Source organism: Panthera pardus, unplaced genomic scaffold (genome assembly GCF_024362965.1).
Source record: "Panthera pardus isolate Hobbes unplaced genomic scaffold, ASM2436296v1 HiC_scaffold_4, whole genome shotgun sequence".
Lineage (NCBI taxonomy): Eukaryota > Metazoa > Chordata > Mammalia > Carnivora > Felidae > Panthera > Panthera pardus.
In genome coordinates, this window is record NW_026526969.1 from 15,501,374 (window position 1) to 15,528,037 (window position 26,664).

The 26,664-nt window shown below is 63.5% G+C and overlaps 1 protein-coding gene and 1 long non-coding RNA gene across 2 annotated transcripts in view; both read left to right on the plus strand.

Moving 5' to 3' along the window:
• CUNH7orf50 (chromosome unknown C7orf50 homolog) overlaps positions 1-26,066 on the plus strand; it is a 109,248-nt gene extending 83,182 nt beyond the window's left edge. Inside the window, exons 3-5 of the mRNA XM_053894043.1 lie at positions 15,210-15,406; positions 20,874-20,955; positions 25,837-26,066. Of these exons, the coding sequence (XP_053750018.1) occupies positions 15,210-15,406; positions 20,874-20,955; positions 25,837-26,019 (462 nt within the window). The 3' untranslated portion in view covers positions 26,020-26,066. The remainder of the gene's footprint in view (positions 1-15,209; positions 15,407-20,873; positions 20,956-25,836) is intronic.
• Positions 9,509-12,087, plus strand: LOC128774737 (uncharacterized). The gene is made up of 3 exons (XR_008419177.1): positions 9,509-10,299; positions 11,204-11,663; positions 11,785-12,087. It is a non-coding gene; the product is annotated as an uncharacterized LOC128774737 (long non-coding RNA).
• Positions 26,067-26,664: the final 598 nt, after the last annotated feature.

Sequence of the window (26,664 nt, forward strand, 5' to 3'; positions counted from 1 at the left end):
ATGTGTCGATCAGGGACAAGGAATGTTCGGAGTTAACTTGCTAGTTCTTGTGAGTCTCGTTTAGAGAAAGGTTCTATATCTGGACTTCTTCGTGGCTCTGTTGACGGAGTTAATGTTCTTCAGGGCTCCCTCGAACTGTGGACTCTGATAAGGAGCGTGGAGGGCGTGGTGAGAGAGACCCAGCCTGGAAAGGCCAGTGGTGTAGGCGGGAGGCGTGCGGCCGGCGCAGAGCCCGGGACGGCGGTTTGTGTGTCCTCCCCACAGGCTCACGTGCCCCCAGAGTCAGAGCCCAACTTGGCGTTTCATCTGATCAAACGTTCCTGCCACAATTTTAGCAGAAGAGCTCACGATTCAGCTTCCACATAATGGGGTTAGTAAAGACACTCTGTTTTCTCAGAAGAAGCTGTTCTGTGTCGTTCTGCATGTGTTCTTTCTATGATTTTTTGCGTATCTTACACTGAACACACACACGTGTGACATTAGCCCTAAAAACAGAACCGCCCGTTATCTTACCAGAATAGTAGTTCGTTCTGTATTCCAGAATGGCAGAGGAATCGCACTTACCACGGGCAAACCGTGGTGACCCCCAAGTGCGTCTGAGAATAGAAGGAAGGGGGGGGGGCGCTGCTCAGGACGAGAGCCCCTCGGAGGAGGCCAGAGGGCGGCTTCTCACTGGCTGGGCTGCTGCCGAGAGAAACCTCCTTCCTCCTGCCTCCAGGCAGGTGCCCAGCCTGGGGCTCCTCTCCTCAGTGGCCTGGGGCACGATGGAGCTCTGTGCTGAGGGGTCAGAAGTACACGCTGAGGCTGGATGGGACGCCCGGGCTTTGCTTGGGGCGAGGCAGGGGCCCGAGGCGAGGGCAGGAGGGGGAGGCGCGAGGATTCAGCGTACGGTCTTCTGTGCGTGTTCGAATCTCCTGTAAAATTTCCGAAAGAGGGGGCCAGACAAAGAATGTGCCGCTGCCCGTGGGCCGGGCCTGGGAGCAGCTCCGCAGGCTCGCAGGTCCCCGCGGGGCTCCCCGGGACCCCGGGACGGCCCCCCACCCCCCACGTCCCAGCCTCGGCCCGGGAAGGGGCCTGGTGGGTGTGCAGACTGTGGGCGCTGAGCCCCTGCGGGGGTCGGTGGGTGCACGGAGGAATCTTGATGCCGTTTGCCTTTTCTCCTCCCAAGCCTTTCACCAGTGTTAAAAATAGTGCGTATGGAAGCACTTCCTGCACAGGAGTGGGCGCACTTTGAACAGCACCCCTGGGTGTCAGCTCCACCCCCCGCCCCCGCCCTCGCCCCCGCCCCCGCCCCCCTGCCCCTTAGGCCCCGCCTGCTGTCTGCTGAAGCCAGAGGGCTGCTGTTTGCACAACAGCAAAGGACCCCAGCCCCCGGATCCGGCCAGCGACGTGCCAGTGTCCTGCCAGCCCTGGGGCTTCCGAAAAGACCGGGTGACCGTCCTGCTTGCTTCCCCCGGCGCGGCCTGTCCAAGCCCGTCCGTTCCCCCTCGTGACAGAGGGGCCGGGGGCTTGGCCGCGGGGCCTCTGTCCAGGCCTGGAGCTGGGCGAGCACTGAGCCAGGCAGGGTCCCCTCACTCCTGGCTTGGGCTGTACGAGCTCCTGTGGGGCCGCCTGGTCCAAGCCACACCCAGTGCCTCCAGACTAGAGGCACAGACGTTGCTGTTTTAGGTTCGGTTTCTGTTCTGGAGTGCACTGTCTCCCTTTTGGCTTTTTATTTTTAAATAATTACAGATTCCCAGGAAGTTGCAAAAATAGCAGGGAGCGGTCGCTTGCACCTTTCACCCACTTGCTATGTTGTCCCACCTACACCGCCTAATCCAGACACCGAGCGCCCCCCCCACCCCTGCTGCCCCGTCACACCACCCCTCCCTCTTCCTGGCAACCGCGGATCTGCTCTGTAATCATGTCCTTTTGAGGATGTTACATACTCGGAGCCACTCAGCGTGTGTCTTTTGGGGACTGGCTCTTTTCCTGATCCTAACGTCCTGAGATTCAAGCTGGTGTTGTCCATCGACGGACGTCCCTTTTACTTCCACGCGGCAGTCCGCGGTCCAGAGTTTGTGCCCCGTCGTTCAGTCGGAGGCCAGTCTGGCACTATTCCAGGTAAAGCTGCTGAGCGGTTGTGACAGGATTTTGTGTGGAAGTAACTTTTCAGGTCCCAGTTGCTGGGTCACGTGCTATGTGCATGTGCGGTTTAAGAACCTGCCAAGGGGCGCCTGGGCGGCTTCGTGGGTCAACCGTCCGACTTCGGCTCAGGTCATGATCTCACGGTCCTTGGGTTCGAGCCCCACGTCGGGCTTTGTGCTCACAGCTCGGAGCTGGAGCCTCCTTGGGATTCTGCGTCTCCCTCTCTCTGTCCCTCCCCTTGCTCGTGCTCTGTGTGTGAAAAATACACATGAAAAAAAAAGAACCAACCAAACTTTTCCAGGGCGGCTGTAGCAGTTGTGCGTTCCTCCCAGCCGTGTGTGAGGTCCACGCGGGGCGCTGTCGCTGCTGGTCTGAGCTGCCCTCCTCGCCGGTGGGAGTGGAGCGGCCTCCTCCTGCTCTGATGCCTTGTCTGCCCTGATGCCTGGTGACGGCACGCACCGCGTCCCGTGCTTTGCCACCCATAGCCCTCTGGTGGCACGTCCCCGAGTTCTTCCCCATTTTCTAACTGGGTTGTTTGTCTGCTTACGTCGAGGACGGGTGTCCACCGTTCCGGCGTCCTACAGAGTAGTCTCCCTGCTGGAAAATTCCTCCGTGGCCTGCCCGTTCATCCCTGGCCTCCGCCCACATAACCCCCAGCGCCCACCGGTCTGTTACCGTCTCCACAGTTTTGCCTTTTCCAGAACATCCTAGAGTTGGAGTCATCAGCACGAAACCTTTTCAGACTGGCTTCCTTCACTCAGTAACACGCACTGAAGGCTACTCCCTGCCTCTTCATGGCTCAACGGCTCGGTTTTCAGTGCCGAACGACACTCCTTTGCCTGGACGGTGCACGGTCTGTTTACGCACTCGCCTGCTGAAGAACATGGTTGTTTCCAAACGTGGGCAGTTGTGAACAAAGCTGCCGTAAACGTCTGGGTGCAGGTTTTGGTGTGCACGTAACTTCTCAGTTCCTTTCGGTAAGTAGCAAGGAGCAGGATGACTGGATGGCAGGGTGAGAGTAGGCGCATTTTGTCAGAAACGGCCAAACCGGCTTGCAAAGTGGCTGCACCGGGTCGCGTTGCCACGGGCGGGGCAGGAGATTCCCGCTGCTCGGTGTCCACGCTGGCGGCCACGACGTCGTGGACCCTTCTGACAGGCACGTGTGAGATAGGACGCCGAGTGCCTGCCACCTGTTCATCCTCTGTGGTTCGAGGTTTGTTTTTTGCCTATGACCGTCCAGGACCGTTCGTTGAAGAGACTCTTTCCTCCAATGAAGTACCTGTACACCTTTGCCAAAACTCAAAGTGCTGATGAGGTGGTTTGGGGTTCTCTGTTCTCTTCCGTTCACTCGTGCGCCTGTCCCTCCGTCGGCGCCACACGGTCTTAATGGTGGCAGCTCTGTGATAATTGTGGAAATCGGATAGAGGGACTCTTCTACTGTATTTTCCTTTTCCAAAATTGCTCTAAATATTCTTTTTCTAAATATCCCTTTTCTTTTCCGTGGAAATTTTAGGGTCATCTCGTATACCTGCACGGAAAGTCTTGCTGGGGTTTTTGCATTGAACCAGCGTCTCGTCTCGTGGAGAACAGACCTCCTCACTGTGCTGTGTTCGGTCCGTGAACACAGTAGGTCTCCATTTATTTAGACGTTCTCTGATTTCTTTTCGTCTGATTTCCTTTCCCGTGTTCAGCGCACAGATCCTGTACGCGTGTCATTGGGTTTACAACCCCGTGGGTTTTTTGGAAGCGGTTGTAGGTGGTACTGGATTTCAAGTTTGAGTTTCTGTGTGTTGACTGCCAGGTCACGGAAACACAGAGGACACACGCACATTGCTCTCGTCCTGCAATCTTGCCGAATTCACGAGTTCTTGGAGTTGTCTCGTAGGCTCCTTGGGCTTTGTGTGTTGGTCACCGTGCCGTCTACAAATACAGACCGTTGTATTTCTTCTTTTGCAACCTGCGTGCCTTTGATTCCCTTTTCCTGCTTCATCGTGCGGGCTAGAACTCACTAGCAGCGGCCAGAGGATCTCTGTGCCCTTTCCCTGGTCTTGGGAAGGGAGGGACGCGGACGTTATTTATCAAGCGGACAAGACTTCCCGCCACGAGTAGTTTCTTGAGGATTTAGATCACTACTGCCATTTGAATTTTGTCAGACGCTTTTTCTGTGTCGGTTGATATGCTTGTGTGATACTTTGTCTTTTGCCTGTCGATAGGGTGGCTTCTACAGATTGGGTCTTGAATGTTGAATCGGCCTCGCATCCCTCATTGAACAAGCCCCGCTCGGTTGTGAGGTACGATTCTTCTTATATGTTGCTGATTAGGGTCTTTGCACATATATTTGTGAGGGATCTGGGTCTGTAGTTTGCTGGTCCTGTACTGTTTTTGCCTGGTTTTGGTGTCAGGGCAGGGCTGGCTTTGTGGTCGCGCTGGGAAGTGATCCCTCCTCTCCCGTGTCGTGGGAGGGACCGACCGCCTGGAGTTGGGTGACTCAGCGGTTAACAGAATTCCAGTGAAGCCCCACTCCCCTGGGCAGGAGACCCGGGGCTCCGCTTCGCAAGGCACTGCCGTGCCGGGGCGGGGCGGGGTGGGGGGGGGGCGCCAGGCCGCCCCGAAGGCCCTGGGCTGTACTTGGCTCGGCTGCCGCCCGATCGATCGCAGCCGACAGCAGACCCTCTTTACCTGGGGCTTTACCCCCCCCCCCACCCCTCCGCCACACACAGTTTCCGTCCACGCCGGGCCTGTCCCTGGAGGCTAAGTGGGACGGAGCTGCCGGCACGGGAGCTCTGTGGGCCGTGCCTGCCGGTGTCTGGGTTCCGGGAGGGCCACGTCTGGGCCACGTCCTCACGCCGTGAAAGGGGCGAGGGAGCTCTCTGGGTCTCTCTTGTGAAGGTACCGTACCCATTCCCGAGGCTCTGCCCTCATGACCCGTGCACCTCCCCAGGGTCCCACCCCCAACTACCATCACGCCAGGGATTAGGTTTGAACATACGAATTTTGGGGAAACGCCAACACTCGGTCCGTGGCTGCAGGCATTTTCGTCTGTTTTGTGCCCACAGCATAGCCCGCGATCAGAGTCAGAGGAGCCTTCGGTGTGAAGACGTTGCCCGACGACCCCTCCTCCTAACCAGGAGCCAAGTTTCGGGGGTGGGGGGTGGGGGTGGAGTTCTGGGGTCTCTTGGGACGGGAGAGCTGGTGCCAGGCTTGCACGGCAGGCAGGGCTGCCGCTCCTTCCACCAGCTGGGCCGTCCGCAAGGGTTCTCTGGCTGCACCAGGTCCCGCGCAGAACCAGGTGCGAGGACAGCGGCCCTGTGCCTGCTGCTGCTGACGAGGCCCGGGACCAGACAGCCGCCGGGAGGCTTGGCCTGGCAGCACCTGCTTGGGGTAGAGCTTCCACAGGCCCAGCGTCCAGGCCCAGCGTGAGGCCCCCGCATGTGCCCCCGGGGGGCCAGAGCGCCTCACACAGGGCCTGGAAGGGACACTGTCGCGGGTAGGCAGCCCCCCCCCCCCCCCACCGAGCCCCAGGTTCCTCGCCTGTGAAGTGTGGGGACAGGGTGGCCGGGAGGGAGAGACGAGGGCACGAAGGCACCCTCTCAGCCACGCGGCCCTGCGTGTGGTGCACCCAGCGGCACCGCCCTCCCTGCCGCCAGACCGGCTCCCGCCCCTTCCCACTCAGGTCTCCCAGGGCTGCAGACTGGTGTCAAGAAAGCCATTAATCAGAGGGCCTGAAGGCTGAGTAGTGACACCGGAATGCACTAGCAAATCAGCACGTGGGTCCTCTGGGACCCAGAAGTCCCACAACGGCAGTCTTGGAAACTTTTTAAAAACCATTTCTGGGTTTCCTTACCTGTAAAGTGGGGGTGCTGATGCCTGCATCCCAGGGATGAAGCAAGACAGCACAGGTGGAAGACATCTGGCACAGTGGCTGAGGTGGGCGGGGCTCCTCCCTGCCCTCCCCTCCCCTGCATCCGTCCAGCTGTGGCCCAGGCTCCTGCCATGCCCGTGTGCCTGCCCCCGTTGCCCCTGTGGAGCAGCCCGCGGCCGCTGTGACAGACAGGGAAAGCACAGAAAGATTCCAACTTGGCTCCCGAGCCCTGGGGGTCCCTATCGGGCTGGGAAGCTGGCACGGCAACACCCGCCAGCCAGCACGCAGCGGGCCGGTGAAGGGTCCGCAGCCAGAGTAGAGTGTCCTGGGACGCCTGGCCCCCGACCTTTGCCAGACAGGTGGGCCAGAAGCCCTCCCCTCCCCCAGCAGCCCTGCCGCAGAGCCTCCTACAGGCCCTGGGGTAGACTGGGCTCTCAGCTGCCGCGTGCGGTTTCCTCTTGACCCCGAAGATTCACCTGCAGTCTCACTGGAGGGAGTGCAAGCTGGAGAAGAGACGTAGGGTGTTCACGTGGTGAAGGAAAGACTTTGTGAGTCACTTGTTCAGCAGGCCTCGGCCGAACACTGGTGTGTTGCTGGGCAGTGTCCGTGGGGTGTGAGCAGAAACAGCCCGACCCTCTTGGAGCTCACGGTGCTGGGGGGGCCGTGCTGTTGGGAGGGTGCTCAGTAGGTGAAGCAGAGGTTTCCCTGACTCTGAGGATGATGGGGGAGCTAGTTGAGAAGCTCCAGGCTGAGAGAAGAGCGTGTGCAAAGGCCCTGGGGAGGAGACAGCAGCCCCGGTACACAGAGCCCAAGGGTGGTAATGAGGCCAGCCCGGGGGGTGGCGGGTGGGGGGTGGGGTGGTAACCAGAGTCTGCCAGGGGGGCGTGGGTCCATGTGATGGGCAGAGAAACGGGGAGCACTTGGGGGCGCTGCAGCTGTGGTTTTCCTCCTCCCCTGTCCGGGCCGGGGTAGGGCCTGTTAACAGGCAGGCCTCCGGGCGAGGGCCCTGTGGCTGCCACCTGGTGGTGCGGCGGGCACCGACAAGTCGTCCCGAGTCTCCATTCCCGCTCCTGACAACCTCCTTCCACCGGGAGCCTGCGTGGGCCTCGCCTCGCGTCTCCCGCCTGCTTCGCAGACCCGGCTGGGGCTGGGGTCCGCGCCCACGTGCAGGCCCCGGGGCCCCGCCCACACCCCCGAGCGCCCCCGCGCCTGCGTCACCGCCCGGCCGGCTGGATCCGGTTCCAGCCGAGCCGGGCCGGCGTGACATGCGCAGTGCGCGGGCGCTGCGGCCGGGCTGCCCGGGGCCCGCTGGCGGCCCGAGACGCGGAGGTCAGTGTGCCGAGCCCGGAATCGGGGCCCGGGGAGGGGGTGGGGGGACCCGCTCTGCACGAGCGCGCCCGCGCGGAGGGCCGGGCGTGTCCCGGTGGGGGTGCTGCGGGGGCCCGGGGCCGGGAAGATCCCGGCCCGGTGAGACGGCTCACCCTGCGGGTGGGGCGCCCTTCCCCCTTGGGGTCGGGCGCGGGTGGGCCCACGCCGCCGCCGAGGTTACCTCATCCGGGGGTGGGGGGGGGGGGCCGGAGCGCCCTGCTTCCCAGCCTCGGCGTCCTGCACGGTGAGGATGGGGCCCGAGTTGGGTCCTGCACCGGGGGGGTGGGGGGGGGGGTCGTGGGGGTTGGGCTCCAGCTATGTGCTGCACCAGGGGGAGGTCGTGGAGACTCTGAGCTGTGTCCTGCACCGGGAGGGGAGGTTATGGGGGCTTCCGAGCTCTGTCCCGCACCAGGTGGGGGGGGGGGGGGGCTCTGAACTGTGCTCTGTGCTAGAGGGGAGGGGCCCCGAGCTGTGTCCTGAACTAGGGAGGAGGGCTTGAGGGGGTCTCCAGCTGTGCGCCCTTAACAGCTCTTTTGTGGAAGGTCTCTGGGGCTCGCAGCCCCTCCGATTGCTGGTTCAGAACCCCGGATTCTAGTCTCATCCCCGGGCCATGTGACCACATGCAAGTTCCCTGCCTCTCCAGCCTGTTTCTCTGCAAAACCGGGGAGTGGACTAAACCTTGTCCCTGTTGTGCACCTGGGGACTGGTCTGTCCTTGCTCTCTCCACTCCTGGGACGGGTGTTGTCCTTTGCTTGGGACAGATAGCCCAAGGCGACATTATCTAAACAAGTCCCACCCACACGTGGCACATCATCATTGTTGGGGGAGTGGGGAGGGCCTGCAGGGGTATCACCATTTTGCCTGTGACGGTCTCTGGCTTTGACACATTATTTGGCAATGTGAATTTTCACGGTGCTCGCTCGGGAATTCTGGCAAGGCGAGAAGAAGCTAACCCATGGTTTCCGTATGCTAGCTGTGGAATTATCTTGGAAATTATATTTAACAATGGATGGAGTTGATTCAATGATATGCTGTATTCATCCCGTGCAGCGTTTGTTTTGATTTTGCTGGTTCATTTTGGAGCCAGTAAGGTGTTGGTGTCAGTTTCTCCCCTAGCTCAGGCCGTTTGCAGATCTTGCACAGCCTACGGGCCCGGAAGGCAAGGGATCCCCGAGCTGAGGCTATTCTCTACCCAAAGGCAAGGGCGTTTCCGCTTCCTCGGCACAAAAGCCCCTGAGGAAGAATGCAGCCCACAGACCGCGGCTGAAAAGGCAGGAAAACCTATTGGAAAATCTTGTGCGGAACCGGCGGCCTCTCTGCGGGCTTCGCACAGGAGAGCCTGTGTTCTGGGCCCGCTCCCAGCGCCCTGGCCCGTGAACTCGGGTGGCACGGAGCTGTCTCTACAGTTTTCTCCTGGGCTTTCGTTGTCAGGAATCTGATTTCTGTTAATGTGGCGAGTTCAGCACTGCCGGGTCAGGAACGAGCGTCTGCTGACTTCTTGGAAGTTGTCCAGAAGCATGTTTTTTGTGCGTTAAACGTTATTTTTAGACCCATTTACGGTTCCTGTACTTCGTTTTCCTCCTGGCTCTGCCCGTTCTGGCCATCAACCTGCCGGGATGGCATTTCCAGATTAAATTGAAAATGCACCCTTCAATTTCTGGCCAGTCACACGTTTCCGGAAACGAGAGGAAGGCAGATTCAGAGTTTACTAGGAAGGGGGTGGGCGTGGCTGGGGGGGGGCGGGCTCAGCGGCCTGCCGTGAACGCAGGCGTGACTGTGCACGTGACCTGTGCCGTCAGATCTGGCATCCGTGCCTGGAAGCCATAACTGTGACATTCCACGGTTGGGCTGTTGACCGCACGATGCAGCTGGATTCCACGCCTTGCTGGCCTGCTGGTAATGGAGGAAAAGTTTACTGAGTCTAGGTCGTTAGACCCCGCCGGTGGGCAGTCCTTCTCGGAAGTGACAGAGCTCGCACAGGGGGAGCCTGCCGGGGCCTGTGCCTTCCCCCCACCCCCGACGTAGGCAAAGTCACCCCAAGGCAGTGAGGGCTGCAGCGGGGACGTGGTGCCCTTGGGGTCTGCAGTCCAGGAAGACCCACCTTGGAGTTAGGAGACCCCGTAGGTCCCTACCTCTGGCGAGCAGGTAACCGTTTCCTTTTCTAGCGGCGGAGGCTACGCCTTGGCGTGTGGCTGTGAGGTGCTGGGGGTGTGCCCCGCCCAGTAGCGCGGCCTGGGTCTGGCTGACGGAGGCCTCCAAAGGAGGGGCCCTCACAGCCTCTCTGGGGACCCCGCCTGCCCTCAAAGGCCTTCAGAGCTTGTGCGCCAGACCAGGTGAACCCCCTCGGCTCAGCAGGGCGTCTCCAGAAATGGAAACTAGAGCGCGGGGCTGCTTCCTAGCTCTGTTCTCGGTGGACTCAACGGTCTTCCTGTCCCCATGCGTCCTCTTGCATGTGCCCTGTCATCTCAGATCTGAGACCTCAGGGCCCTGGACACTGTCTGTCCCCAAGCCTCTCCCGGCCTGTGCGGACACCCACGTTTGACATCTGAGCGCGTGTCCTGTGAATTGTGCCAAAACCAAGTCCGCTCCTCCCCTGGCCTCCCCCGTCTGCCCCTGGAGCTGGCGTCCTCCTAGTCCCCGACCGCTTCTCCCACAGCCCTTGTCAGCTCAGCCTCCTCGCACCTCTCCTGTCTTCTGCCAGTGTCCACGGGCGCGGGGCAGGGCTGCGGCCACAGCTCATCCTGTTCACACCTTGTTCCCTGTGCCCCTGGAGGTCCTCGAGAGCAGGGCTGCTCTTCACCTGTGTCCCCTGAGGCGCCTGCGCTCTGCCCTGGATGATGGTCCCAGATGGTGCCCATAGAGCCGGCGCTGAGCCTGACCGAGTTGTACCCCGAACCTCCCCCCACACCTGCCAGGGGGAAGGGGTCACCGATGTCTGCCAGGTAGCTGTCCCCATCAGTCACTCAGCCCCACGGGCACCACCTGCACACGTCCCTCCGGGAAAGGACCCTGGGAGATTTCTCCACCCCCATCCCTCCCCCAAAAGTCTAGCCTGTATGCTCTTTCTGTCTGTCCCCGTGTCTACCTCCACTCAAGAGCGGGCCCTCCCAGGACACGGCTGGACGTGCTGATTTTGGGTGAACGGACAGGCCAGCCGTGAAAGGGTAAATGTGCCCTAAAAAAAAGTCCTCGCAGGGTCAGGGGACTTTGTCTCCAGAAAAATCTGGTCCTCGTCTCGGGGTTGGAGGTTCCCTGTGTCCCCAGGCAGAGGCACCAGCCGAACCCACAGAGCCCCGTGGGACACCCACAGTGTCGCATTGCAGGCAGGAGGCTGGGCCGTGTGACTCACCCTGGCTTTGCCAGTGTGGCAGGGGGTGCAAGGGGGGCTCCTCGCTGGCTCGAGACCACCCTGTCCCCAAAGGAGGTTGGTCCCCGCACAGCCCTGCGAGAGATGTGGCATCCTGACCCTGTCCCGGGCTGAAGCTGTGAGGGACCAATGAGAGGTTTTGTGGGGCTGGTCCTCTCCAGCCTTCCTGCAGCCCCCTGACGCTGCACCTGTATCGGCCTCTCACAGACTTCACATTCTGCCCACACTGCAAACTCCTGTTTGTGTCCTGGGGTTCGAAGAAGCAAGTGGGGGCGCCCAGGTGGCTCAGTCGGTTGGGCGTCCGACTTCGGCCCAGGTCATGATCTCACGGTTCGTGGGTTTGAGCCCCGCATCGGGGCGGGGGGGGGGGGGGGGGGTTCTGTGTCTCCCTCTCTCTCTGCCCCTCCCCCGCTCGGGCTGCGCCCGTGTCTCTCTCTGTCTCTCCTTCTTTCTCTCTCTCTCTCCTCTCTTTCTCTCAGAAGTAAATATTAAAAAGAAAGCATCAGCAAGAGTAAAAACCGAGTCTCCTAGTGCTGAAACACAGGCTGGCCGCCCAGTGCTGTCCACCTCTGCCGGCGTCCTGGCTCTGGGGAGTCTGGTGCGCGGGGCCTGTGCTGGCAAGGGGGTGGCGCCACGGCCCTGGAAGCCGGGACTGGGCGGCAGGTCCCACTGACAGCCCAGGCCATGGCTCTGAAGAACGCCCGTATGGGAGAGCCTCTGCGGAGCACTGGCCTGTCCTCCGAGGGCCACTGTCCCTGCCCACCTCCCACCTGTGACCGTCTGTGGACAAGACTTCACCCCTCCAGTTCCTCATTTCTGGCAACCAAGGAGGTCACCTCCACTGGGATCCTGGAGTCTGTTCCTTAACGTGTGTCCCTGGGTGTGTGTTTCTGGGAAGAGGGTCCGGCGGTTTTCATCACGTCCGTCCTCCAAGGCCAGGTGGGTTTAGGTGGCGAGAGCCGGGTGGGGAAGGAGCCTGGCTGTCCCCGCGGTCGTGGGGACCTGCAGGCCTGGGCAGGTGGGCTCAGGTTGCAGTTGTGTTTTTCACCCCGACTTACAGACCCAGAGAGTTTGAACCTGGATTAAGGAAACACTATTTGCATGGTCTCTCCTGACTTTCGGCACCCGCTGTGAATGTTGGCAGGCCACGGTGGCATTGGCGGGATGTGTGGAGGGCACGGGCACTTTCCTGGCACGTGACGGGTGGAGACCGCTCCCGGCGTCACCTGTACTCGGCTCCCCTGCCCGGTTGCACGACAGACCCGCACGGATGGGTTCGTGTGGTGTCGACGGTCTTTTGATGAAGGGTTCCGTTTGTGCCCCGCGTGTCCTGTGTGTTCCGTTTCCTGCATTTAAAAGCCTTCTGAGCCGCTACGTTGTGCAGGACCCTGCACCCAGGAGCTGTGCCCCGCCGGGAGCCCTGCCACCCTGAACAGCCGCTCTGACAGCCGCTCTCCCTGTCCTCCAGGAGCTCACTTACATCCGGCCGTGAGCTCCTCGAGGCCAGAGCCCGCGTCTGCCTCCACTCAGCGCCAGCCCGAGACTCCCGGAGGGCGTCGTGCCCACCACCACACGCACCTGGAGACTCGGCTGTGTTCCAGGAGCAGCTTCCAGAATTGTCCGCACACGCCTCTTCTGAAATCGTTCTCACTTTAATCAGGACGCTGCGAGCGAGACGAAAGGGGAAATTGTTTCGTTCTCGCGGGCGCGAGGGGGTAGCTGTCGCTCACGTGTTACTTTAGCCGGGGTTTTGGGGTGGTGAGAGGGATTGGGGAGATTAGGCTTTGAAGGATCTAACAGTTCGTACCTGCACGTTCCGTATCCTTCCCTGTCACTTGAATCTGCTGCTGTCGCTGTGGGTTTCCGACCGCTGAAAGGGTTCCAGGTCTGTCTGCGGACGGTGCCATGGAACGTGGACAGAGGCCATGTGGGGGTCGGCGAGCCTCTGATGACTGTACCCGCGTCTTGTTTCAGAATAAAACATTTCTTTAAAACGTTGTAGGAAACGCTCTTTTTTGTTCTTCGTGGTTAGATGAGCAAAATTGTGCTACCGTGTGATACCTGGTAGTAAGTCTGATTAAGGTGTCCTTTTGAACTAGAGCGAAATTTCTGAAGGTGCCACAGACAGAGGCATGGGCTTCCTGCCCACCTGTTTCCTAGGTTCAGAACCAGAAGGAAGTGGGGCCTTCCTGGTGGGGAGGCCTGTGAGCCTGCTGCTGTTTTCTGGACCCGACTCTGGAGTCCCTTCTGTCCCCCAAGCTCCGGGCCACGAAGCAGTTGACGTCAGGGGGCCCGGACTCCAGGGGGGGGCGGATCCCACCGTGACCCTGGGGAGCACCCAGCTGCGGGGAGCACTGGTTAGACTGTTGTGGACAGTTTACGGAGAGACTACTGTGGCTAAAGATCCTCGGCCCCGGGGGCCACACAGATGTGGCTCGGGCAGGGCTCTGTCCACATCCGTAAACCGAGGACTGAGCAGAGACTGTCCCTCCCCTGCCGGCCAACCCTTCAGGGGCAGCGCCGTGCGGGCGCTTAGGGTGCGTCCGTAGACGCCACGCACAAACTCCAGGCGGGGTTTTGTCGTCTGAGGTGCCCTGACCTCACGGCCCTGGGCCCTTTGCCACAGCGGCACCCTGCCGCCACCCGATAGCAGTTTCTACGTGAACGGATAACCGGACCGCAGACTGTCGCCTGACGCTTCTCTCGATGCTTCTTAAAACCGTCTGCCGTAGAACTGCTGCCACGATGAGCTGCCTTCTGGGAGGCATAAAGGTCTGGTTCTGTGGGGGGAGGGGCCTGCCCTCTCCCCGCCCCCAGCCCCTGCTCACGTGCTGCGACTCCCGGCTCTGGTCCCAGCTCTGCCTCCTTCGCCTTCGGGACAAGCGTCCAGACCCTGCAAGCGGCTTGGCTTTCCCTGAGCGCTCCTGGGGTGTCCTGACCTCTGCCGCCACTCCCTGGAAGAGCAGGGCCCAGGTGGGCCGGTCTGCACCCCGCTTCTCTTCAGAGGCCACCAGCAGGCCCCCTGGGACCCGGGATGAAACGGGCAGGAAGGGCGTCTTGCTCCCGCCCATCCTGCTTGGAGCACAGGCCGCACAGAAGTGGTCTCGAGAAACACTGGGTTTATTGCAGTTTTGGCCTCTTTCCTAGGCCGGCCCCGAGGCCACGTCTTCAGCCAAGGTGGAGACCCCAGGAGGGCACCGGGCCTGCCCTCCTGCCTCCCATCATGGTGTCACCACTGCTCCCCTGGATCTCAGGAAACCCTCAGAAATCCCGATGGCCTCGGGCAACTAGACTTGCAGGCAGGGGGCATGTGCCGCCCCAGGGCTGTGCCTGTCCAGAGACACCCCCCCCTCCCCCCCCCCCCCCCCCCCCCCCCCCCGCTCTGGAAGCACCCCTGTGCTGGCGGCCTGTGAACCCCGTGTGAGAGGAGCCGTGCGTGTGTGTGCACATGCGTGTACATGGTGTCAGGGCTGCTGGAGCCTCCCTGGGGCAGCCTGGAGGCCCCACTGCTGGTTTCAAAGGAGGCAGAGGGGGGAGCTGGAGAGAGAGCGTCTCTTTTGTTTTAGAAGATTCCGGAAAGATCTGGCGTTGAGTGGGAACACAAAGGTTGTCAAGGCACTGGCACTTTGTAAGCTGGCCTCTGGGGAGGGGAAGGGAGGGGAGGGGAGGGAGAGGTCTGCAAACGCTGGATGTGCCTGGGGTAGCCTTTGCCCTTCCGGAGGCCTTGGGGCAGTGGCCTGGTCCCAGGCCAGAGGCGGAGTGACCAGTGCTCGTGTGCCAGGTTTTCCAGGAAAGGGGACGTGTGTGCAGGTCTTGGGGTCATGATCCCCCGCTCCGTTGAAAGCCTGGTTTGGTTTGATATGGGGAGCGGGTTGGGGCTGTACTGCTGGGTGCAAGGTATCTGGGAAAACAGGGGTGTCAGGAGGCCGCGGCCCTATCAGGGGAGAGCGAGAGGCCAGCAGCCTGCGTCCACCAACTGCTTAGCTGCTGGGGGAGGCACCCAGGCCTTCCTTGGGAGGGGTTCCTAAGTGGAAAGGCCTCTGTGGGTACCCCACGCCCCAACCTTGAGCAGTATGCTCTCAGCCCTGCCTCAGTGCACCTGGTCTGCGGGCAGCCTGAGGGCAGCAGACAGTGGGGCAGCAGCAGGGCTGGGGGACTGGGGAGAGGGAAAGGAGGAGGGGCAGGTCTCCTGCAAGGCTGTAGGGGGATGGGACTCTCCTCTCCGCCCAGAAATCCTTGTCCCCAGTGCGTGAGCACAGGTGCAGGGTCAGGAGAGAGGTCCGAGGTCAGTGAGCTTTGACACGTGCTGGGGTGAGATAGTCACACCCGGCCCTTCCCCACAGGACTTGTCACTAGGCGCTGGGTCTCCTGGGTCCCTGGGAGGGCAAGACTTTGAGCAGCCCCTTCCCCAGGTGCTGGGGGTGAGGGAGGGGGTCCAGGGAGCTGAGGGGCACCCTTCCAGGCTGGTTTTCCCTTGCCTTTCAGGGAGGAGCCGCCTGGGGCGCCGGACAGGACACGGCCCTCGAGCTGCCCGAGCTGACCCCAGAGGAGAAGAGGGTCCTGGAGAGGAAGCTGAAAAAGGAGCGGAGGAAAGAGGAGAGGAAGCAGCTTCGGAAGGCTGTAGTCCCGAGCGTGCCGGCCAAGCCCTCCGGGGCCCAGCTGGCCCTGGACTACCTCCGTGGGTAAGGCGACCCTCTCACGCAGGGCCTGGCCGGGTCCGGAGGGTCTCTGGTGTACCAGGAGGGACGGGGGTCGGGTGAGCTGCTCCAAATCTGGCTCCTGGGGCCAGTGGTGTCCCCGCAGCCTGGGACCTGCCCTGGTGGGTGTCACCACAGAACCACCACCCCCAGTGCCCACTCGAGCCCTCGGGGTGCCTGGCAGACCCTGGTTTACCCTGTTCCCACGGCAGGCAGAGCCTGGCATCTGCCAGCAGCTCCGTGCAAGCCTCTCTAGGGGCTCCTGGAAAAGCCAGGCCCCAGTGAAATCGCTGGCTTCTGTTGGCAGAGGAACCTGCGGGGAAGTAAAGTCACGGGTTCCGGCAGCCTCCCCCCGCCCCCGCCGCCCACAACGATTTTCCTCCTCCGGAAGTGGGGTCCGTCCAGCGGCATCAGCGGCCAGCGCCAAGACGGTCTTCCCTGGGGAGACCCAGCTCGGACACACTCACCTGTGCGTTGATCGCGGGGAGCGGTGTATGCGCAACCGCCCCGGCCGCCGCCGAACTCCTTTGACTCCAGCAGCAGCCCCTGCCCCCGGCACTCACTCCCCATTCCCCTCAGACCGCCCCGCCCGGCTCCACCCAAGCCCTCGTCCACCCCGTGTCTCTGTGGGCGTGGCGGTTCCGGACGATTGTGCACGTGGGAGTCACGCGCAGCGTGGCCTTTTGCCAAGCGCTTCCTTCGCTCGGCGAAACGTTTGAGGCCCACCCACGTTGCAGCACGTGTCAGGCGTCCCTTTCTCTTTACGGCCAGATACCACGCACTGCACGCATACGCCACGTTTCGTTCATCCGCTCACCCGCTCGTGGGCATTCGGGTTGTTTCGGGCGCGGGGCCGTTGTGGCTGATGCTGTGGTGCGTGTCCGCGTACGGGATCTTGTGGGGACGTGTCTTCCTCGGTCGCGGGCACAGCCTCGGAGCGGGATTGCCAGGGACCCCGTTTTTGCAGGAGCTGCAGACCTGCCCGCGGCGGCTGCGCCACGTTAACAGCCCCACCGGCAAGGGCCCCGACTTCCGCCCGTCTGCACCCGCCCTCGCTGATGACAGCCACGCGGCTGGGTGTGGGGCGGTGTCTCGCTGTGTTCCTCGTTTGCATCCTGTACGCGTTAAACCAGAGATGCCGATAACCCAGGGGGCTGCCGAGCGGCGCCCTCTTGGCTCCTCCCCGGAGGGGTCCCTGGAAGGGCTCAGCCAGGAAGGCGAGTGCCCCCCGGTCCCAGCTCTGTGACTCCACCTGCTGGCCCCGGGCGTGGCTGCGTTGGGGGCAGGAATCCAGCACACCAGCTGGCTGGCCGCCTCAGGGCAGAGAACTGAGGGTCCCGTAGCCTGGCCCGGGTGAGGAGGACCCTGTCCGCTGGTCCCCGTCCCCAGCCTCAGGGATGTGTAATTCTGAGCAACGTGGGACCTTGGGGCTTCTGCACTCTTGGCTGCTGGGCATAGTGGACGGGGCTGGAACTAGCACCCCTTAAGGAGTCCAGCCCCCAGTGTTGGTGTCACCTGGGCACACGCTCCCACAGGTCCCAGTGAAGAGAGAGCTGGGTCTGGGGTCTGGGGTGCAGCTGGGGAATCTGCATGTGCTGGGACCAGATCTCTGGCTCAGCCCTCCCGGCCTCCCTCCCTAAACTCAGCAGGGGTGCAGGGGCATCGCCAGCCCCCGTAGCCTTGGCAGAGGCTGGATTGGCCCTGCTGCATGTCATGGGTCTAGAGGGGCGAGCCCTGCAGGGACCACACACAGCAGCAGCTCGAGAATGCCGAGGGCTGCCTGGTGCAGGGGCTCAGCACCGTCCGTGCAGCCCTGTTCTCTGAGGTCAGAGCTGAAGGCCGTCCCCGGTTGGTGGCCAGAGAGGGCAGGAGCACGTGGGTGGGGCCCGCTGGGACTTGAGGACAGATGCCTGCTGCTCCCTCCACTGGCGTGCGCATGTGGGGTCCCTGGCTCAGTTGGGCTGTCGGCATGGCATGGCGTGGGGCACCAGCCTTGGGGATGGCAGGGCCTGGGCTGGAGCCAGCCTGCTGCTTGTCAGTGTGGGTCCTTGAGCGAGAGAGTCGTCCTCTGTGGTCTCGGCTGTCAGCCTGGGAGCCCACGCGTGTTTCTGTGAGCGTTCACGGGTCATGGCTGGACACAGGAGGCCCCGGGGCCGGGGCTGGACAGAGGAGCAGGGGGACAGGCCAGCCACAGAGTGGACCTCAGGCTGTGCCACGGGCGCAGAGCCCGCCTGGGGTGGGCGGGGGTGAGGACAGGCTAGAGGCCTGCGGGCGCTCTTCGCGTAGACCCCGTGTGGACGGCAAGAGGCCGGGCTGCGGACCCGGTCTTCGCTCCCGAGGCCATGCCTCCCGCCGCGGCGTGGACTGCCCAGCTCCCTGGCGTTCACCCACCGGGGGCCTGTCCTGTCCAGACTGCCCCATTACCTAGAGGCCGGCCCGGGGACGCCATCCATGTTGTGGTAGGCCGCCTGCCCTCTGCCGTCTGGGCCTCGCTTGCGGCCTCGCCTCCAGCCCGCGCGGGCTCCTGTGGCCGCCCGGCGTCCCCGTGCCTGGCAGCTGTAGGTCTTGTGTGGCGGGAGCTGCACCCCATGCGTGTGCTTGGAATGTAGCGGTGGTCTCTGGGCCCGCGGGAGCCCCGAGGGAGCCCCGAGGGCAACCTGGCCCCTGTGGGATGTCAGACCCAGGGCTGAGGCGGCCAGCATGCTCTCCCCGGAGACCCCACACCAACCCCTCGCTGGGCTGGGGGCAGGGAGACGGACTCCGGCTGTTTCTTCCCTCTTCCACCGGGGCCCCTCCTGCCGACTGAGCCAGACACGGCAGCTCCTCCCTCACGGGGTGTCCTGTCCCGCTGGGCGCCCAGCCCCCAGCCCCCAGCCCCATCCCTAGCGCAGGCCGGGACCTGATCAGATGCTACGTAAGCGGGGGTCAGCGGGGCGCGCGGCCTCAGCGACTCAGGGCCTGCCTTCCAGGGACGAGAGGCTTCCGGGCCCCATCATGGCTGGAGGACCCTCGTCTACCCCCGGGGCCTGGGCCGGCCAGCCGATTCCAGCTTCCCCTGATCTGAGAGATTTCTGCCGTGCAGACCGGGCCGTACGAAATCCGCGAGTTGTCTGATTGCCGCGAGAGCACGGGCTGCTCTAGGCCACGATGGCACTGCCTGCTGGAACGTGGGGGTTGGCACGTGTGAGGCCTGGGGCCGGGTTCTTAGGGTTTCCCTGAAGACCGCGGCCTTGGGGACAGGTTGGTGGAGATAGAGACACATTCACCGGCTCAGGGGCTCCAGAACCTGCCTGATGTTGGGGCTCAGGCGGGGCCCGCAGGACACACGTGTCTCTGGGTGGCCGCGGGCCGGGGGCCTGTACAGCAGCTGCACGTGCTTCTGCCCGTCTGGGTGTTGAAGCGTCCTTCACCCATGACCTCACGGAGCCACGTTCTCTGGGAGCCACTGACGACTCTGTACCCCCTCGAGAGGGTGGGGCTCAGCCCTTACCACCAGGGAGCCCACCCGACGCGGGGTCCCCGCTCCCTCCCTGTGGACCCTGGTCTCTCATTCTCTATCCCCACGGGTCCTTTCTCTCAGGGAGGCGTCTCTGAGACGGAGCAGGAGCCTGGAGAGGCGGGCTGGCTTGTCCATGTCCGTCGTCCCCAACTTCACTCCTGTGTCCTCGTCGTCCTGGTCTGGGGGCCTCCTCTCTGCCTGTCGTGGCCTAGGGGCTTGGGGCTCCCAGCCAGTGCCCCTTGCTTCCTTTGGACCCACACAGCAGATCTGAAGCCACCGTAACACTGTCTGGGGGTTCAGGTGACCACAAGGGGGGTTGAGCCTGAGCTAGACCAGAGCCCTGGCTCGGGTCAGGCACACAGCCCGTCCGTGTTGCCGATGCCGTGGCCATGGCAGCCAGGTCCGTGGAGCCCCAGGTCCCAGGCAGTGCAGCTCGGCACCACCACACCCTCCGTCAGCCCAGGATGGACCCCACAGACCCTGGGGGAGGTCGTGTGCCATCTTCCAGGGCAGGGGAATTGGCCAGCGTGCAGGTGGTCAGTGGAACCAAATGGTAATTTGAACAGAGCAAGTTTATTGTAAAGAATGAGTAAGCACAGCAAAGGGCTTGCTAGTACGTCGAAACCCAAGACCCGGGAGGAGCAGACCCCAAGACAGCCACTCCTCAGGGCCGGACGAGCCCAGGGCCTACACCTTTGGGGGAGGAGTCACAGGAGCTGTGGCCACGGGACTTGCTGGGAAGGCTGCTCACGGGAGGCCTGGCCAGGGCTTCGTGGACCTTCGGCTCCAGGGGGTTGCTTGCTGCAACCAGAGTGCATCAGCCTCCGTGTCCTGTTTTTATGGCTCTGCAGCTCCTTCTACTTAACGTCGCGCCATCTGGCAAACCTATTTTTTGAAGACCCCCCCCTGCCCCCAGCAGAGTGGGCGATGGACGGTGTGAGCCAGCGCAGTCACTTGATAACCAGCACGGGGCAGGGGCCCCTCGGGTTAACCCGCAGGGATCAGCCAGGGACAGCGCCCGGCCTGGCGGCTCTTGGGCTCTTCCTCCGGGCCTCGTCTAATGACCACGGCCCGATTTCTGCCGCACACTTGTTCCGGGCACAGGCCGAGTGCCACATCTGCGGGTGCAGGAGTCCGGGTCGTGGTGCCCTGAAGGCACACCGCTTTGTAGGGGCGCCGGTCAGTCTCCAGGGCCAGATCCAAGATGCGAATCCACGGGTGCCCAGCGGGATGGGAGCAGGGACACCCGGTCTGGCTCAGGTCCTGCTCTGTGGCTGCCACACAAAGTGCCCGTGGTCCCCGGCAGATGTGGGGCGGGGCTCAGGCGGGTCTGCTGTCACGTGACCGTGTGTGTGAAGTCCAGTAAGAGTGACTCCACCTCGGCCCCCGCGAGCTACTGTCCCTCCAGTCGAGGCTGCAGCTGGGGCACATGACACACCCTGGGGGCTCACCCCCCGCCCTCCTGCCCACACCCCTCGGTGCCCCCGAGTCCCAGACACGCCGCCCTTCTCTTCCTCCTGCTTGTCAGCAGGCTGGCCCCGTGGCCGCTGGTTGGGTGGGGTCTGGGGTGGGGGGGTCACATGGCCTCAGGTGGCCCACACCAGCACGACCCTCGGGGTCAGGGTTCCTGGCTCCCCCCGGGCTGCTCTCCCTCACCCTCCACACACAGCTCTCAGTTGGAAGGCCGTCCCCGCTCTGGTGGGCACACGGTGACAGCTGACACGGGAGCGGCTGGTTTCAGGAGCCTCCGGGTGCCCGTGCCGTCTGGCGCAGATGTGGAGGCAGGCGCTCGGGGGTGAGGCGTCCTCTCAGCCTCAGGAGGGGGCCCCTGAGCCCCCTCCGCGGCTCCTCGTCTGCCGCCCTCCAGCTGGGGAGGGGCCTCCACCCACCTGGTGCACAGACCCGTCTGTCGGTTCCCGCCAGCACGTGACGTGTCCTGTCCTTGCTTCCCAGCTGGGCCCAGAAGCACGAGAACTGGAAGTTCCAGAAGACGAGGCAGACCTGGCTGCTACTGCACATGTATGACAACGACCAGGTACGTGCACCGGTGGGGCGGGGGGGGGGGGGGGGGGGGGGACAGGGTGTACACGCTGCGGGTGGTTTGGACAGGGGTATGTACACGGGGCGGGGGATGGTTAGGGCAGGTGTGTGCACGCTGGGAGGGCTTTAGGGCAGGGGTGTGCATGCTGGGGGGAGGTGAGGGCAGGGGTGTGCACACCCGATGGGGGTGGTTAGAGCAGGTGTGTGCATGCTGGGAGGGCGTTAGGGCAGGGGTGTGCACCAGGGAGCAGGGGTGTGTATTGGGGGGGGCAGGGGTGTGCGTGGGGCGGGGAGCAGGAGTGTGCACACTGGGGGGGCGTGTAGGGCAGGTGTGTGCACCCTGGGAGGGCGTTAGGCCAGGGGTGTGTACCGGGGAGCAGGGGTGTGCATGGGGGGGTGTAGGGCAGGGGTGTGCACACCGGGAGGGCGTTAGGGCAGGGGCAGAGGTGTGCGTGGGGCAGGGAGCAGGAGTGTGCACACGGGGGGGTTGTGTAGAGCAGGTGTGTGCACCCTGGGAGGGCGTTGGGGGGGGGGGGCAGGTGTGTGCACGGGAGGGTGTCGGGCAGGGGTGTGCATGCTGGGAGGGCGTTAGTGCAGGGGCAGGGGTGTGCACGCTGGGGGGGGTGTTAGGACCGGGGTGTGCACACTGGGGGGGTGTAGGGCAGGGGAGGGCAGGTGTGCGCACACGTCCGACAGCAGTCGTGTGTGCACGCTGGGGGAGGGGAAGCACGCGCGGATGTAGGACGGCGACTGCCGTGTGCGTGGTGAGTGAGCGGAGGGAGGTGGAGCGTGCGTCCCCGGTGGGGAGGAGGAGAGCTGTGTGCACCTGGCGGGGTGGGGGGTGCGTCTGGGAGAAGCCGGTTATCAGACACAGGTGGGGCACGGGGGTGCCCTCCCAACGCACCTGGTGCAGGATGGTCCATGCCGACCTGCCTCGGTCACGTCATTCAGGGGGCACCTGGGTTAGAGCGTGCGGTAATCGGCCACGTCCGTGGACCTGCTTCGGGATTCTAGAAACGCCCTGATGGTCACCACACCGTTGGCAGCTCTCGTCCTGGCCAGTGGTCTCCCTGGTGCTTGCCACGTGGTGCTCCTTGGTCCACCCTCGTCTGCCTTGGTCGGCTGGCTTTCCGCCCTTGGGCCGAGCCTGGCCGCCTGCCCCCTCCCCCGCCCCACCAGAGCCACATCCACGTCTGCGAGGGTCTCCTCCCAGGCTGCGTAACCCCCTGCTACCGCCATTTGTTGTGACAAGTATAGCTTTCGTCACAGGCGTGACGGCCCTGCTGCAGGGAGGTCTAGGGTGCCTGTGTGCCCGTGGCCGGGGAAGGACACGCCTGAGAGCCAGACTCTGAAATCAGGGTGGGGGGACAGCTTTGCAAACAGGCGCCAGGGCTGGGCCAGCCTGTACTGCGGCAGGAGTCCCTGGCCGGCCTTGTGACCCACCGCAGAGCCCGCACTGGGGCGTGACACCCCACCCTTCCTTCCCCGTGACCCCCCCTGTCCCACGCCGATCCGTGGCCGCTCCCCACTCGCCATCGCTCAGGGCACACACCCCCTCCCCATCACCAGACTCACCCCCTCCCCATCACCCAGGGCACACACCCCCCAGCACATCACCAGACTTCGGTGCCCAGGAGCCCGGGCCCCGCGGACACACCGTCCCTGGAACTCTCTGGAGCAGGTGTCACACACACGGAGCCAGCGGGCAGCTGCGGGCAGAGACCTGTGTCCTGACCACCCTGCCCGCCCCCTTCCCCCCCGGGGCCTCAAGGTGCCGGCAGGTGATGGTGGCCTGACAGCCACTCGCAGCCTGTGTGGACTCGCCGTGCCCTGAGGAGGGGCCCAGGCGCCTCGGGAACCGAGGCCTTGCTTCCTGAGGCCCCTGGAGACCACCTGGTCGCTGCCCGCCGGGAGGTGGGCTGGGGACGTGTCATAATTTTGACGAAGCCTGATCTTTGTCTTTTTTCTTCTGTCACTTGTGCGTCTGGCGTCGTAACTAAGAAATCACGGTGTCACCCAAGGTCAGCAGAATTACCCCAGTGTTTCCTTGTGAGGGTTTTGTAGTTTCTGTTCTTACCTTTAGGCCTTTGATCTCTTTGGGGTTAACTCTGTGTGTGTGTCAATTAGGTTTCTGTGAGTAGACTGTCCCCCAGCGGACGGACTTGGCACCTTCCCGGTGTGCCGTCATTCACTTAGCCGTCTGCCCCGCTGGGACGTGAACCCGGAAGGACAAGGCTCGTCGGCTTTCACAGACCCCCACATCTCTGAGCCTAACGCCCCGGAGCTGCCTGGGCTCCCCGGGAAACCGGGGCACGTGCACCTGAACCCAGCTGGGGGGAGGGCTGGCGTCCGGGGCCTTTCTGGAGGGGCGCAGTAACGGGTGGGCGGATGGACCGATGGATTCATTGGTCCCTGGTGAGCCCCCTGAGGTCAGGGTCAGGGTTCACTTGGGGTCCGGCACAGGCAGTGGGATAGAAGAAAGCCCTGGACCGCAGCGGATGACTGTGGCCGAGGCGCCTGGGGGGGGTGGGCGGGTAGGAGGGGAGTCGCGGAGGCGGGGAAGGGGGAAGGGCCCCTGGGAACGGTGTGCCCGGCCCTTGGTTCCGCAGATGCTCCCGGGCCTGCGTGACTCAACAGGCTGGTGACAGGAACAGGAGGGGACCCCGGGGCCAAAGCTGGGGGTCCTGGTTACTCTGGCCCCAGACGCTAGACGGTGCTGCCTCCTGGCCCCACACCGAGCCCCGCTTCCCTTTGTGGGCGTCCTGCCGTCCCACCCACGTGCCCCGCCGGCTGTGTTTGGCCCCGGAGCAGAGTGCCGGACCCTCCTTGGCTGGACCGCGGCAGCAGTGGCGCCCCGGTGCTGCCCGCAGGAACAGCAGAGGCCGTGACGTGAGCCTAAACTGTTCTGTGGTCCCACGCGTGCCCTGTCTTCCTGGTGCGCCTACTTGAAGAACCCCCGCCCCCACCCCAGCCTCACTTCGAGCCCCTGAGGCGAACGGGCCTGACCTCATGGCCGCCACGTGTCTGCGTGTGGGTGTGTGCACACGTGGGTGCGTGTGTGCGTGGGTGTGCATGAGCACTTCCTGTCGGGAGCAGGATATGAGATTCAGTTTCACGGATGAGACAGAAGCCACATCCGACCCCCGTGGGGGTGGACTGGCAAGGGAGGGGAATAGAAAGCCCGGAAGGGAACGAGTACGCTCAGGGTCCACAGAGGCGGAGGGAGCCACCACCATTCGATGGGGAAAGAATGGCCTCCTCCGCAAGCGGAGTTTTGCCAGCTGGATTTGCACGTGTCAAGGAAGGAAGGTGACCCCGCCTGACCTCTGTCAGCAGCCCTCAAAGTGGATCGAGGCCCCGGATGTCGGGGCTGAAACTAAAGCTCCCAGAAGCGAATGTGGGGCACCTGTTGTGGCCTCAGGTCGGGCACAGGCGCCGACTGCCCCAGCACAGTGACCACAGACTCAGACTGGCGGGCGGGGAGATGGCCACCCACCCACCCACAGGAGGGAGGAGGTGAGCGCAGACCCCGATCTCACGGACTGTGGGAGCTTTTCTCAGTCGACAGAAGGGCAGCCCAACTCTAAAACGGACAAAGGGTGTGCGTCGACCTTTGTCCAGAGCAGACGATGCAGGTGGCCTTTGAGCGAGTGCCGAGGAGCTCAGTGTCACGGGCGTTGGGGAGGGGCCGGTCAGAGCAGGATGGCCCCGTGACCAAAGACAGACTGACCCGTGTCGCTGAAGACGCGGCCGTTCTCGGCGGTGTTCTTCTCTCGTGTTCTCAGTGGGTCGTGTTTCCTTACTTCTCGAGGATGTCAGTAACACCACTTTGAAGTCCCCTTCTCTCCGCACGACGTTTATCTTGTTCAGGTCGCTTTTGGTTTGTTTGCTTGGCCTCTGACTTTGAGATCAGACGCTTTGTTCTGACGTGATGCCCTGTGGGGTCAGGAGGGGCCTGGAAACCTGGCCAGGGCTGCGTGCACCCCAGGGGCCCGTGTCCTGAGCTGAGACCCAGATCCTGAGCTGATGGGCTGGGCTCAGGATCTGGGTTTTCTCTCCTGTGTCCTCAAATTTCACGGTAGAATCTTCTAGTCTTGCTGCAGGACACAGGCTTGGCCACCAACACCGGGGAAGCCTGTGCAGGGAGGTGGGGGGGGGGAACAACAAGGGGTGGGAGAGGGTCCGTATGCGGGGGGAGTGATGTGGGGGCCCCCTTCCCCATCGAATGGTCTGGGCGCCCTTGTCGAGAGCCGGCTGACCGTGGGTGGAGGGGGTCTTGCCTGGGCCCGGCTCTGTCCCCTTGCCCCGCGTGCCTGTCTCTGCCTCCGCCTCCACTGCTGAAGCTTTGGAGTTGAGGCCTGTAAGTCACTACCTGCCTTCTGAGCGGACCCGGCTGCCCCTTCACTCTCCCCTTGGGACGGGACCTGCCAGGCCCGGGTTCGGGGAGCCAGAACTCGGTTTTATCAGCGGGGGCTCCACCCTCAGACCCCCGGGGTGTGTGTGTGTGTGTGTGTGTGTGTCTCAGAAGATTTCTCTCCTCACAAACACGCCTGTTAACTGTCGACTGGGTGGCCTTTCGGGAGGGGGCGACATCCTATAGCTGCAGGGCCCCGAGACCTCGAAAAAGACCGGGAGACTGGCCTGCCCTCCCCGCCTCCCCCAGCCCCGTGGTCCCACAGCAGCGGCACGGGGTGGGAACAGGGGTGTGGCACACGGGGCCCCGCACCGTCGGCGTGCCCGGAGCCGAGATGACGCCGAGGTCTGCTGCCTGGAGGAGGAGGCGGTGAGCCGCCTGACGCCCGGGCCCGCTCAGTGTCCACACTCGCCACGTCACCCCCGCCCGGCCCCTGACGCTCTGGTCCTCTTCCCCCACCAGGTTCCCGACGAGCTCTTCTCCACCCTGCTGGCCTACCTGGAGGGGCTGAGGGGCCGGGCCCGAGAGCTGACGGTGCAGAAGGCCGAGGCCCTGATGCAGAAGTCAGACGAGGCCAGGGGCGCGGACACCCTCCCGCTGGGGACGATCCAGCGCGTCCGGCAGGTGCTACAGCTGCTGTCCTAGGGCTGCCGGCAGGCCGGGTCACTGCCGCAGCCCCAGGCGGTCCCAGGAGGTCCCAGGGCCTCTCGGTGAGGGCGACCGCGTCCTCCTGGCAGTGGAGCCCCAGCGAGGGGCAAGCGGGGTCAGCAGCAGGGCAGCGGCCAGTGGGCCCGGGGACTTCCGGGGGCCGGGCCCCTGGCCCTCGGGAGGACTGACTCCACGGTGACAGGTTTTCATGCCTTCACAACCGAACGGGAGCACTTGGGGGGTAACCTAGAGACACTGGCCTGGTCTCTCCGTGGCCCCAGAGCCCACAAGGAAGCCGAGGGAAAGGCCTGTTTTCTACTGGAATGACTCAGAAATCCACCAGAGCCAGCCCTTCCCGCCAGCAGTGGTCCGTCCCTGTTGGGGGCTGAGGGCGGTCCCTCCGGTGGCGCCCAGGGCTGCCCGGTCACCTGCCCGCGTTCACCGACCGTTTCCACTCCCGTTTGCAGTAAAACCATCCCGTGTCGGCCGTGGCTCTCGTTCTGTGTGGTTCGTTCTCATTTGTGCGGGGACGTGGGTCAGCCTCCAGCATGGGGTGAGGCACGGGTGGAGCCGTGCGGCTCTGAGGCCAGGACAGGAGGCGGAGGCAGCCGGCGCCCTCTGGACGTGTGCCCTTGGGACTTG